The 12,147-nt window shown below is 48.1% G+C and overlaps 1 protein-coding gene across 1 annotated transcript in view; it reads left to right on the forward strand.

Annotated features, from left to right (window-relative positions):
* Positions 1-12,147, forward strand: part of Kank1 (KN motif and ankyrin repeat domains 1) — a 119,115-nt gene that overhangs the window by 85,474 nt on the left and 21,494 nt on the right. The window contains exon 4 of the mRNA NM_001037197.2: positions 8,518-11,196. Coding sequence (NP_001032274.2) covers positions 8,518-11,196 — 2,679 coding nt within the window. The remainder of the gene's footprint in view (positions 1-8,517; positions 11,197-12,147) is intronic.

Genomic DNA, 12,147 nt, shown 5'->3' on the forward strand with positions numbered 1-12,147 from the left:
AATGTCATCACACTGGTTCTCCTGTTAAGCAGACAATACTCACTTGTGAGCCCGAAGAGAAAATTTGTTATAGCAATCCTTGGAAACCTACCAGAAGTTATGGAAGGGAATTTTAATACATAATCCTTTGACTAGCCGGAGAAATCTTATTAAAATGTAAATGGGCCATTTCACTCCCTCGTTTAAAACACCCAATAGCTTCAAGATGCATTTCAGGATACAAAACTGGTCTTGCCCTATACCCCTCTTCTGCTAGACTGTTTCTCATCCCCTCCCCGACACGCCCCATAGGCTGCCCGGTGGGCCTACCTCTCAAGTGCAGATCTGGATGATCACACCCTCCACAACAGTGACTGAGGCAGTCACAGATCTGTCCTAGCACTGTCTGTCTCCTGTTGTTGGTAAGTTTCATCTGCACAGGCTCACTCCCTGGCTGTTCTGTTCAGTACCAATGTTGGCTTCTTCATAAATAGTTACTAAGTGAAAAACTACATCTGTCTTCCTCCTAAAGTGAGGACCAGCCCTCCACCTCCCCCTTACGGAGAGCAATGAGGAGCAAGCATAGGAAGGAAGGCTTGTGTAAGGATCGTGTGCAAGTTAACAACCGTGACACAGCTTACAAACATGGCGGTGAAATCTAAAGATTTAAAGGAAGAAGCACCATGCTGTCTGGCAGCCACATAAACAAACTGTGAAGCCCACTGTTACGCTGTGTATGGTGTCAGTGAGTCTGGCACTTAAAGCTTTTGAAATACCCTTTCACTTTTTTTTATTTGCACAAAGTATTTGGAATAGCTGTTGGGAGGTATGGACAAGGTTAAGACAAGGCAGTATGCATGTACTCCACGGGCAAAGAAGTCCAGGTTTCTTCAGACAGAGCCCAGCACTTTTTTGCATGGCTGAATAAATGAACGGGTTTTAGCTGGGCGGAGAAGAGCAGGGTTGAAAGCAACTAACTCTGTCCAGAACTTTCGCAGCTGAGACAGATCTGGAGTTTGAGGTTGACCTGGGATGTAACAACATATCAAGACTATCTCAGGAAGCAAAATAAGCCAGTAAAACAAAGTAACCGTTTAATACATACAGGGAAATGTGCCTTACCTGCCACCACACAGTCTTTTATAGCAGAATACAGAATGCGAATGTCACTGGCATCTCTCTTGCGGTTTTTTTTTTTTTTTCATATAATAAATAGTGTAGATTGGTATTCGGGGGAAGGCGCTTGGATATATATGAAAGCCCAGTTGCCGGCAGGAGCGCTTCCTGCTAGACCTGTTCTGAAGGGCACGGTCCAGTTCCAGTTCCTGCTTTCTCTATACCACTGTCCTTTCCTGCAGGAGCTCTCTCGCTAACTCAAACCCTCCAAACTCTGAGGAATTCACTTCGTGAGCTGCAACCCGCCCCCCCCATTCACACTAATGACTTTCTTGTTTCCTAGCCATAGCCGTGGGCCCTCCATGGTGCTTCCAACAATGGCATACTATACACCACCATTTGTCATTGTGGGGATCTGTGGCAGTGCCACACTTCTATGGGACTGACTCAGTTCTTAAGCCAGGTCCCAGTGCTCCCTGTGAGAGGGGACAGTGTGTTCGTGGGAATTAACTCTTTAGCTTCAGCAGTCGGTGTCTGTTGAGTATAAACATGTTAACCATGTGTGAGGTGGTGACACACGGGTGTAATTATCCTTCATGGCTCGCTCAGTAATTGGGCTTAGAGCATGCAGCAGAACAAAAAGGTCATTGTGCCCTGACTAATAGAGTTATAATATCAGACCCTTGTCCATTTAAAAAAGTCCAAGGCACATTAGTTTGGAAATGTCTCATGGGTTTTTTTGTTTGTTTGTTTTTTGTTTTTTGTTTTTTGTTTTTTTTTGCTTGTAATAAAGAATAGCTCTTTATGGTAGATGTCTAGAGAAATAATTGAGTGTTTCTTACTTGAAAGTGGCATTTTCTCAGAAAGATAAATACTGTGTGTTTTCTGTCATATACTGAATCAAGTCAAGCAGGAACTCTTTAGAAAAGGAGTACGAAGGAGGCAGTAGGGGACAGGAGGCGTGAGTCAGGCAGTGGGGTGTGGGTGTGTGACAGAAGTACATGGTACCCATGTGTGAGAATGTCATCACAAAGCCCATTGTTTTAGACAATGGATATACACTGGTTGAAAAGATGGACAGCCAGGCATGCGGGTGCAAGTCTATAATACGACCATTCACAGGGCAGAGGTAGGAGAATCACTAAGTCTGAGATCTACAGAGCAAGCTCCATGCCCTAGGACCACGTAGCAGACTCTGTCTTTAAAAAGATCCCTGTCCCTGGCACACAGTGTTGTAGCCCGTTGAGAAATGGAGGGATAAAAGGTGACAGCCCACATGTTGCTGTATGCAGATGTTTTACTCTGCTGGGCATCTTCTGCAAGGATTCCTTGGCTGTGGCACTACTGGTATTTGGTGCCCGAAGGCTGTCTTGGGAGATGGGGCAGACCAGACCTTCAGTGCCACCGCAGGCCACCCGCTTAAGCCACTCACCTGTGGTAGCGCTTTTCATTGCCTTGTGGCATTGCCAGATGTCACCATGGAGAACAAAACTGAGTTGAGAACTGTTGCTGGCAGGGCAGTAGTCCCAGATTTGTTAACCACTGTCCGAGCTTCTACTTGGTGAGCGGAGTCAGTTTTAGGTCTTCCCATATCAAATATCATTTTGACAGAAAAGGTCATTTGCTAATAAAGCTAAAATTGAGTAAATAACACATTATGACTCTGGTTGAAATGATTTCTAATGTATCTGTATCTCATGCTGAATGGAGAAGAACCACAAGAAAGTGCTACACTAACTACTCTTGAGACCTCAGTTGGGCATGGAGTTTGGAGTTTTACGGGAGGGAGGTAAATTTACACATAAAGGCTAGCCTTATTAGGGTGATGATTCCGATTTCGATTTCCCTCTGAAAAAAAATCACGGGATTCTGTCCTGAACTTGGGGAGCCTTCTCTAATTGAGGTCACCGTATTTCGTGGTTAGCCCTAATTTCAGACCAGACTGACAGGGTAGAGAGAGGAGGGAAAGGGTCTCTGTGATCTTTGATTTCCAGGTGAGAGGCCAGCTCAGGAAGGATGCCTGCCTAAGACACTGCTGCAGCCCACTTTCAGCAAGCAGCCGAGTCACCCAGACAGGATGCTGAGGACTCTTCGCTCCTGCTGTGTATTTTGTCTGTTTCTTTTCCCTGTGTGGCCATCTGCACTAGGCTGTGAGCCACAGGAGAGTAGACATCTTGTTTCTTTCCTTTACATTGTATCCCCAGGTCCTACAACAGAGCCTGCTCAGCAGTGAAGACGGTTGGAGAATAGATTTCAATGCGTCTCAATATTGATTATAAGTCGAACACATACTTATCTTCTTTGTTCTACACTTCCCAGTGGCTATCCGGAGTAATAGCACACCTTTAAACCCAGCACTTGGGAAGATCTCTCTGAGTTCAAGGGCAGCCTGGCTTGCGCAATCAATTCCAGGTCAGCCAGAGAGATACATGATAAGACTAAAAAGAAAAGAAAGCCATTTTTATTGGTGCTCTGAATTCAATCTCTCTTTGCCTTGCTCAGTCCTGTCCTTACGGACCTATTTGCTGTAGCCTTTTAGTCTTTATCCCCTAGTTGGTGGCTAAATACTAAAGGGGGTAGATCGCCCAGCTCTTGGTCCCAAGATTAGAGCTTCTTCTGTATCCTTCCCCTGTCTCCCCTGCCCTGCTCCCACTGACGCAGCCCTCCCCGACCTTTCACATCCCTCGCTCCCACAGACAGTCCTGCCCTACTTTCCTTGGTATTCTTAGCATCACCGCTTCCCTGGCCTTCAGAACTCCATTTTTGAGCATCTCATTCTGTCTTGGCCACTTGTTCACGGATTATCTTCAGGCCTGTTGACCGCATGACTTTGTAATTAACTACAACCCGTCCTGGGTTTGACATTTATTTTTTTTTCCCAGCTAGCCTGCACCTCATTTTACTTCTTATGATTTTTTTCCCTCCTACTCTCTCAACAGAATAGGATCATTTTTCTGCACCCAATAAATTTTCATTAAAAGTTATATAACGAAGACAGAGGGGTGCTAGGGGTAGTCAGTCTCCAGCACAGCATTCCCAAGCATTCAGAAAATTCTCGTAAACACCTGGGCGGCTCTCCAGTTCCAGAACCTTTGGAAGCCGTTACTCTCTGAATTCCACACAGCCAGGGAAGTTTTGGCTGTTTGAAAGCAGACATATTTCTGTTATTCTCAAAAGGTTTTGAGACAGCTAAAAAGTCTTATAACTCAGGTGGATTTTTTCCCCTAAAAATCTATTGTTTTTATGCTTCCTTACCCTGGGATTTACCAATTTTAATAAAAGCTTGATTGTGGTAATACTGCCTCAGTTTGGTTACTTAGCATTTTCTTCCATTTACGGTCCAGGCCTCTGAGGGGGGTGTAGGGGTGAGAAGACAGAGCAGGATGAATGCTACTGTATCTCTTAGAACTCAGGGTCACTTTCCTTATAAAGTAATGTAGGCTCTCCAAGAGTTTTATTACTAGTTTTCATCCGCAAAACCAGATTCCTTTTAGCACAAGGTTCCTCTGTCCTCTCATGTAAATTCAAGTCCAAGTTGATAGCTATCAACCCTAGCATCACATCTGCATGGGGGGGGGGGGGGTTCAAAAGGTGATTTCTAGGTCTCTTGAGAGAGGTTGGGGATAGGTGGGAGTAGGGGCTGTTTCATGAACTGTCTGCTACGGCCTCACTAACAGTAAAAGGAGACTGGGGGAAATACTGGCTTTATATTTACTCATGCAAAACTAAGCTGTGGTGGAAAAGGAATATTAACCGTTTTCCCTGGCCGCCTTCACACCCGCCCGCTCAAGTGTGCTCAGACTTTAACTGCAGTGCATTCCTGTAGGGACAGTGGCTTCTGTGGTAATTTTAAAAAAAGCAAATCCATGTAGCATAAACATTTATACAGCACAAAATATATCTATCATCCCTAGTTCCACACCCTAAAAATAACTGTTAAAGGGGTTTTAAACATCTACTCTGTTTATAACATCTTGTTAACTGGCCTGTGAGTCAGTAAGGAAATTTTTTGAAATTCTAATCGACTGCTCTGAGGATGTTCATGGTATTTTTAAAAAAGGGTAAGATGTACTTGTACAAAAAAAAAATTGAAAAATAAGGATGAGACACCCCATACATGCCATAGGTATGTTGTGGAAGGATGATACCCTAGAAATCAGATTAGAAAAAAATTTGATTGTGTCCTGGATGTTGTGGCCACACCTCTTTTCCAAACACTTAGGAAGCAGGAGTACAGGAATATCCGAGCTGGAGGATAGCCTGGGCTACAGAGCTAGTTCCAAGGCAGCCAGGACTATCTAACGAGACTCTGTCTTAAAAGGGGTAAGGGGTGTTGAGGAAGTTAAAGATATTTAAGTGAGGCTGGATATTTCAGTGTAAAGGATAATTGTACAGGTGATATTTTGAGACTAGTTAGTTGTTCGTTGGGGGCAGGGTCCTGTGTTTGTCTATCTATGGTTTTTTGTTTTGTTTTATTTTGTTGCTAGAGAAAGAAATATGGACTCCAGGGTCCCTTCTGTCCTCGGGATTCAACAGTGCTTGGAAAAGAAGTCTGCCATGGTTAAATTCTAACTGTCCCTGATTTCCAGGGGGAGAAGTCCAAAGTGTCACTTGGGGATAATTCAGAATGACCTGGACCTTTGGTTATCTACATGCTGAACCTCGGAAGTAGCTAAATAGAGGACAGTTAACTTTTGTTGAAAAGTCTGCTCTGTGTGTCTGGGCGGGTAAATCCACTCACTTTTCCTACCGGAAAATGATGCAGTGGGAAGGTCATCATGAAAAAACGGAAGAGCCATGCCAGCTGCCACCGGCTCAGACACGATTGCCTTTTCCTTTGTAAAGTCTCTGTGATATTCTTGCAAGCACGCTCTGCTTCGTTTGCATTGGAAAAAGGGCCGGTTTCGTTGATTTTCTTTAAGATCCGTGGCAAGGGCTCAGCCATTGGAGGGAAACTACTGGTTCCCGGCCACCTGTCAGGAGCTAGGCTGAGAAGTGCCCTTCAGTGCTGGGAACAGTGGCCAATTGTGGCCCTACCCTTCCTCAGGTGACCCGGGCTGAGTTTGCTGGGCCTGCCTCCAGAACACAGACTCTTTGATGAAGTGTCTGGCCCCAGGGGCAGGCTGAGCGCTCGGTGGAGAGGCTCACATTGCCGGCTTTATTTGGGCTTCTGGCAAAGTCGCACTAAAGAGCACAGGTTTTCCGAAGAAGGCGGCTTCCTGTTTTCATTAAGACTCCAGGGGGGATGCCTGGCCGCTGAGTGTGCTTTGCGGGGTGACGGCGGCAGGACCCGGGAGCCCTCATTGGTGCAGGCTGGGCCTATGGTGTCCCTGCGGGCCTGGGAGGTGTGCGCGCCAGTTGACAGGCGTTCCCTTAAGTGGAGAGGAGCGGAACTGGAGCCGGGGTGCGGCGGCCGGAGGCTGGCCTGTTGTGGGCCTGTGGTAGGTGAGCTGGGTAGGAGCTGATCTTCGGGGCACCGGGGAGTTGAGGGGAGCTGAGCTGAGTTAGGGGTTAAAGGAGACCTGCAGATGGCTTCAGCTTCCTCCACGCTGGACGGAGGCTCTTCCCCCACCCCCTATCCCACCACTGTGAGTACTCAGCCTCCGCCCTCCACCCTCCACCCTGAGAAGGTGGGCTCTGTCCTTTCTCCTTGCTTCCTTTGGAATTTCAGACAGTTCTGGAAACAGGTCTGGCTGCATATTTTGAGCTAGCTTACTGTCCTGTGGAGTTGGAGAGAGAGGGGAAGATACATTCTGTTAGCATGAGCTCAAATTTCCAGGCACTGGCACTCTGGGTCAGCTCATGCTGGGGAACTTATTTCAGAGAGAATTCCTTAACATTTACTCCAAGCGGTTTTACTACTGCTTTGTTGTGATGGTGGCTGTGGCGGTTTGGGTTTGGGAGTTATTTGGGTTTGGAATGGTCGAACCCTGGGACACCACGGGTTAGCCAAATACTCTTATCTTAATATTGTTTGAAAATGAGACACAAAAAATGCGTGCCCATTTTTTTCATTTCTGTTTGATGATCTTTTTAAGCTTTGCAGAGTTTTTAAAAGAGAAAAATGTGGAGGCGAAATCGGATTATCCCATGCATTTGGCATGAGCTGTGTGCTGGAGCAGTGCTGGTGCTCAGAAGGCAGGCAGCAGCCTACGTTACGTTTGCCTCCCATCCTTGGGCGGGACAATCAGATAGGCAGCAGGGGATAACCTGGACTGGGGCAGGGGACAAATGCTCTCATTCTCACTCCTAGCCTTTGGTCCTTTTCACAGTCTTGGAAGTACAAGCCTTCTCAGTGTGGCGGTAGGAAAACATATGACCTAATCCTACGGTTTAAACAAACAAAACGACCTTGCTTTTCAAATGAAATGCATGGCTCAGATCAGCAACAAGGTCTGTGCTTTGAAAAGTTCTTGTGTTTCCTTTTTAAAATGTTTGGTTTAGCCAGAAGTAGCGTTTACTAAATACCACATGATCCTGAAGTTGGAATTTGGTTTGCCCTTCCTTCCATTTAGACTCGTCTGGGTTGCTAAGGATTTCAAAACCAGAGGTTTGTGAGTTGGTAAATGTTGTATCAAAAAGCAAAACAGGGGCAGAGCGGAGAAAACTTTCCTCCAGTTGGGGGAGGGTTTTAAGTAGGAAGAGAAACTAAGCAGTAGGTGAAAGTCTGTCCTGCGACAGTGTTCTTGTACATAGGCTACGGGAAAACTCACTTCCTGTCCTGTGTGTCCCCCCCTCCTGCTCCCCAGCTTAGAAGCAAGAAGGAGTCAGAGCAAGAGGGAATCACGTGGAGCTAGTTAGACACTGGGTGGCTCTTGGCCACTGGTAAGAAAGACTATCAAACCTTGGAAAGATGAACACACAACACTGACATCCCTGTCTCCGTGCTTCTGCTGTGATCCTCTCTCTTGGTCTGCTGACTTAGTGCATTTTGTGCATAAGATATAATTCCCCTCTTTTCCTTCAGAGAGTTGTAGAGGACAGGTGAATCCACGAGGCCATGTCGTCAGGCTTTTAGGACCAATGTAACTTGTGTTTGGCTCTGAGGACTTCTGTTTCATGATGTTACAGACTGAATCCTTAAATTATCCCTTTACTTATAGGGGTGGTTAGTACTGTAGATCTCTCTACCACTGAGCTGCGTCCAGCCATGTTTCCTTGATGTTGAAATGAGATCTCTCTCTCAATTGCCCAGATTGGCTCTGAACATAGAATCCTCCTGCCTCGGTCTCCCCAGTAGCTAGGATTACAGACCTGTGTTATTGTGACATTGGCAGTGTCTCCATTTTCTTTCAGAGGGGCGAGGTTCAGAAACGAGGACTGACAACTCTTAAGTCAGACTGGCTTGTGCTACACTCACAAATAATTGTTCTTACTGAACCCTGTAATGCTTGTCTTGTCATGTTTTCTTCTCTCTCCTAGAAAACGCAGATGGAGTTCTGAATGGAGACCGTAACAAGGAAAAGAAAGACCCGTATTTTGTGGAAACCCCGTACGGTTTTCAGCTAGACTTAGATTTCGTCAAGTACGTGGATGACATACAGAAGGGAAACACCATCAAGAAACTAAACATCCAGAAGAGGCGAAAGCCATCCGGGCCATGTGCAGAAGTCAGGGCCATACCCGGTCCTCAAGGTGTGTGGACTTCCACTGAGTCCCTGTCATCCTCCAACAGTGATGACAGCAAGCAGTGTCCCAGCTTCCTCCTAGCCAGAAGCCACGTCACGTCGACCCCAATCCCACGGCCACCTGCCCCGCTAGAGACCTCGCCCACTTTTGCTATCTCAGAAAACCGACAGCTGCTGCCCCCTCCCTCGCCCCAACTCCCCAGGCACAACCTCCATGTCACCAAGACGTTGATGGAGACCCGGAGAAGGCTTGAACAGGAGAGAGTCACCATGCAGATGGCACCGGGTGAGTTCCGAAGGCCCAGGCTGGCCAGTTTTGGAGGCATGGGCTCCACGAGCTCCCTCCCATCCTTCATGGGTTCTGGCAACCACAGTTCTGCAATGCACCAGCTTCAGAATGGATACCAAGGCAATGGCGATTATAGCAGCTATGTCCCAGCGGTGCCTACGACTTCTTCCATGGGAAGCTCCGTCCGTCACAGCCCGCTGAGTTCAGGGATCTCCACCCCGGTGACCAACGTGAGCCCCATGCACCTGCAGCACATCCGCGAGCAGATGGCCATTGCCTTAAAGCGCCTGAAGGAGCTTGAGGAGCAGGTGCGAACCATCCCTGTGCTCCAGGTCAAGATCTCGGTCTTGCAAGAAGAGAAAAGGCAATTGGCCTCGCAGCTGAAGAACCAGAGGGCCGCGTCCCAGAACGAGGCGTGTGGTGTGAGGAAGCGCTCCTACAGCGCAGGCAATGCCTCCCAGCTGGAATTGCTTTCCCGAGCCCGAAGAGGTGGCGGGGAATTATACATCGACTACGAGGAGGAAGAAATGGAGAGCGTGGAGCAGAGCACACAGAGGATCAGGGAGTTCCGGCAGCTCACGGCTGACATGCAGGCGCTGGAGCAGAAGATTCAGGATAGCAGCTGTGAAGCCACGCCGGAGCTCAGGGAGAACGGGCAGTGCGCGTCTCGGGAGCGCAAGTCTGTGGCGGTGGGCAGCGATGAGAACATGAATGACATCGTTGTATACCACAGGGACTTCAGGTCCCGCAAGGATACAGCTGTGGGGACAGTCACTGAGACGAGGAATTTTGGCATCAGCGTGACAGAAGCCATGCTTGGGGTTATTACTGAGGCTGACAAAGAGATCGAACTGCAGCAGCAGACCATAGAGGCCTTAAAGGAGAAGATTTACCGCCTGGAAGTACAGCTTAAAGAAACCACCCATGACCAGGAGATGACTAAGCTCAAGCAGGAACTACAGGCTGCCGGATCCAGGAAAAAAGTTGACAAGGCCATAATGGCCCAGCCACTTGTCTTCAGCAAGTTGGTGGAGGCGCTAGTGCCAACCAGAGAACAAATGGTCGGCAGTCACGTGGACACAATGGATTCGTGTGTTGGGACCTCCGTGCAAACTAGTAGCGTAGGCACCTCCTGCCATCCTGACCGCAAGAACCAAGTCGTGGGGCCCGAGCTGCCTATGAATTGGTGGGTCGTAAAGGAGAGGGTGGGGACTCACGACCGATGCGTAGGGAGGTCTGTTGAGACTTGTAACCGGAGTGTGGGTGTAGAAGTCAGTGTCTGTGAAACAGGCAGCAACACAGAGGCTTCTGGGAGCGACCTGACCCTCCTGAAGACAAACTTGAACCTCAAAGACGTGCGGTCCATTGGCTGTGGAGACTGTTCTGTTGATGTGATTGTCTGCTTGCCCAAGGAGTGCACCTCCCGAAGCATGAACACAGAGGCTGTAGGTCAGGGGGAAGCTGCTGTCATGGCGGTGCCCCATACCACAGACCAGCACACCAGCACGAATCTGGAGCGGGTGGACCAGGGCACTAACACGGAGGTAACCACCCTGGTGGAGTCCTGCACCAACACTCTCCTCAGCACTCTGGACAAGCAGACCAGCACCCAGAATGTGGAGATGCGAACGGTGGCCATCGGAGAAGGCCGAGTCAGAGACATCAACCCCTCCACAAAGACTCGGTCTGTTGGGGTCGGGACAGTGCTGTCTGGCAGTTCTGACTTTGACAAGCCATGTGCTGTGAAGACCAAAGAGTCGGGTGTGGGACAGATAAATATTCACGACAACTATCTAGTTGGTCTCAAAATGAGGACCATAGCGTGCGGGCCTCCACAGTTGACTGTGGGACTCATAGGCAGCAGGAGGAGCGTGGGTGTTGGGAACGAGCCTGTAGGGGATCTCCTGGAGGATCCTCTTCAGCCTCAGGTTCCATCTGGAATGATGACTGGCTTGGATCACTACATTGAGCGCGTGCAGAAGCTGCTGGCAGAGCAGCAGACGTTGCTGGCTGAGAACTACAGTGAGCTGGCGGAGGCTTTCGGGGAGCCTCATTCACAGATCGGCTCCCTCAATTCACAACTCATCAGCACCCTGTCGTCCATCAATTCCGTCATGAAGTCTGCAAGCACAGAAGAGCTCAGGAACCCTGACTTCCAGAAAAGCAGTCTGGGTAAAATTGCAGGTAGGTGGTAACCCCAGAGACCTGAGGATGAGAACATGGGGGAGGTATAAAAGGAATAAGGTTTTGCGTAGCTCAAGGCTCCAAAGACTAGGAAGACCAAAGCATGGTACCAACTTCCAGCAAGCTCTCGTTTTCTCTGTCATAGCAGAGAATATGGTGAGATGGAGCGAGAATGTCCCTGTTCCCAGGATAGTGACATCAGTGAGGGCAGAGGGATACATTGTCCACCATGAATTATGGGGAGAATGTCTAGGGAGAAAGTTTTTTTGTTGCTGTTGTTGCTGCTGTTGTTGCTGTTGTTGTTGTTGTTAAGCTGCTGGAACCATTTTTTGGAGTCATGGAGAAAGCTTTGGGATGATAATGGGTTGAATGCAAACCAAGACCGAGAAACATAAACAGCCTTGCTGGTCCCCGCTATCTTCCTAGCTCCTTTGGCCTCTTGTTTCAGGCTAACACAGGGAAGCAAGTCCCTGAGGCCTGGCTACCCTGAGATGTCCTCTGAGGCATTATATGATGCCTCATGTCTGTCTTCTGGTTATGCATTTGTTCATCTTATACAGAACTGCTTTTAAAACTCCTGTGTTGTTTATACACATAATTATCAGTATATGACCCATTAAAACTTGTAGAGGGAAGTGTCCTCAGCTAACATTTTATAAGAGGACAGGCACATCGTCGACTTGTGAAGATGGCATATGACCTTGGGCTCACCACCTCATTTCAGCGCAGGCCCTGAGGATAGTTTAGGGAGTTCAGCCAGACAGAATGCCCCTCTGCTGGGGTCACCAAGCCATGAATAAGAGAGCTGTGTTAGGTCAGTTAGTAGCAAGGGCTATGAGGAATTTGCTTCCAGTTCTGGGGACAGCAACTGAAGCCATAAGCAAAACTGGCAACAGTGGTTTTTTTCCCTTTGCTCGTGTCGATAGGCACATACCCTTTTGTCTTTCCATA

Source organism: Rattus norvegicus, chromosome 1 (genome assembly GCF_036323735.1).
Source record: "Rattus norvegicus strain BN/NHsdMcwi chromosome 1, GRCr8, whole genome shotgun sequence".
Lineage (NCBI taxonomy): Eukaryota > Metazoa > Chordata > Mammalia > Rodentia > Muridae > Rattus > Rattus norvegicus.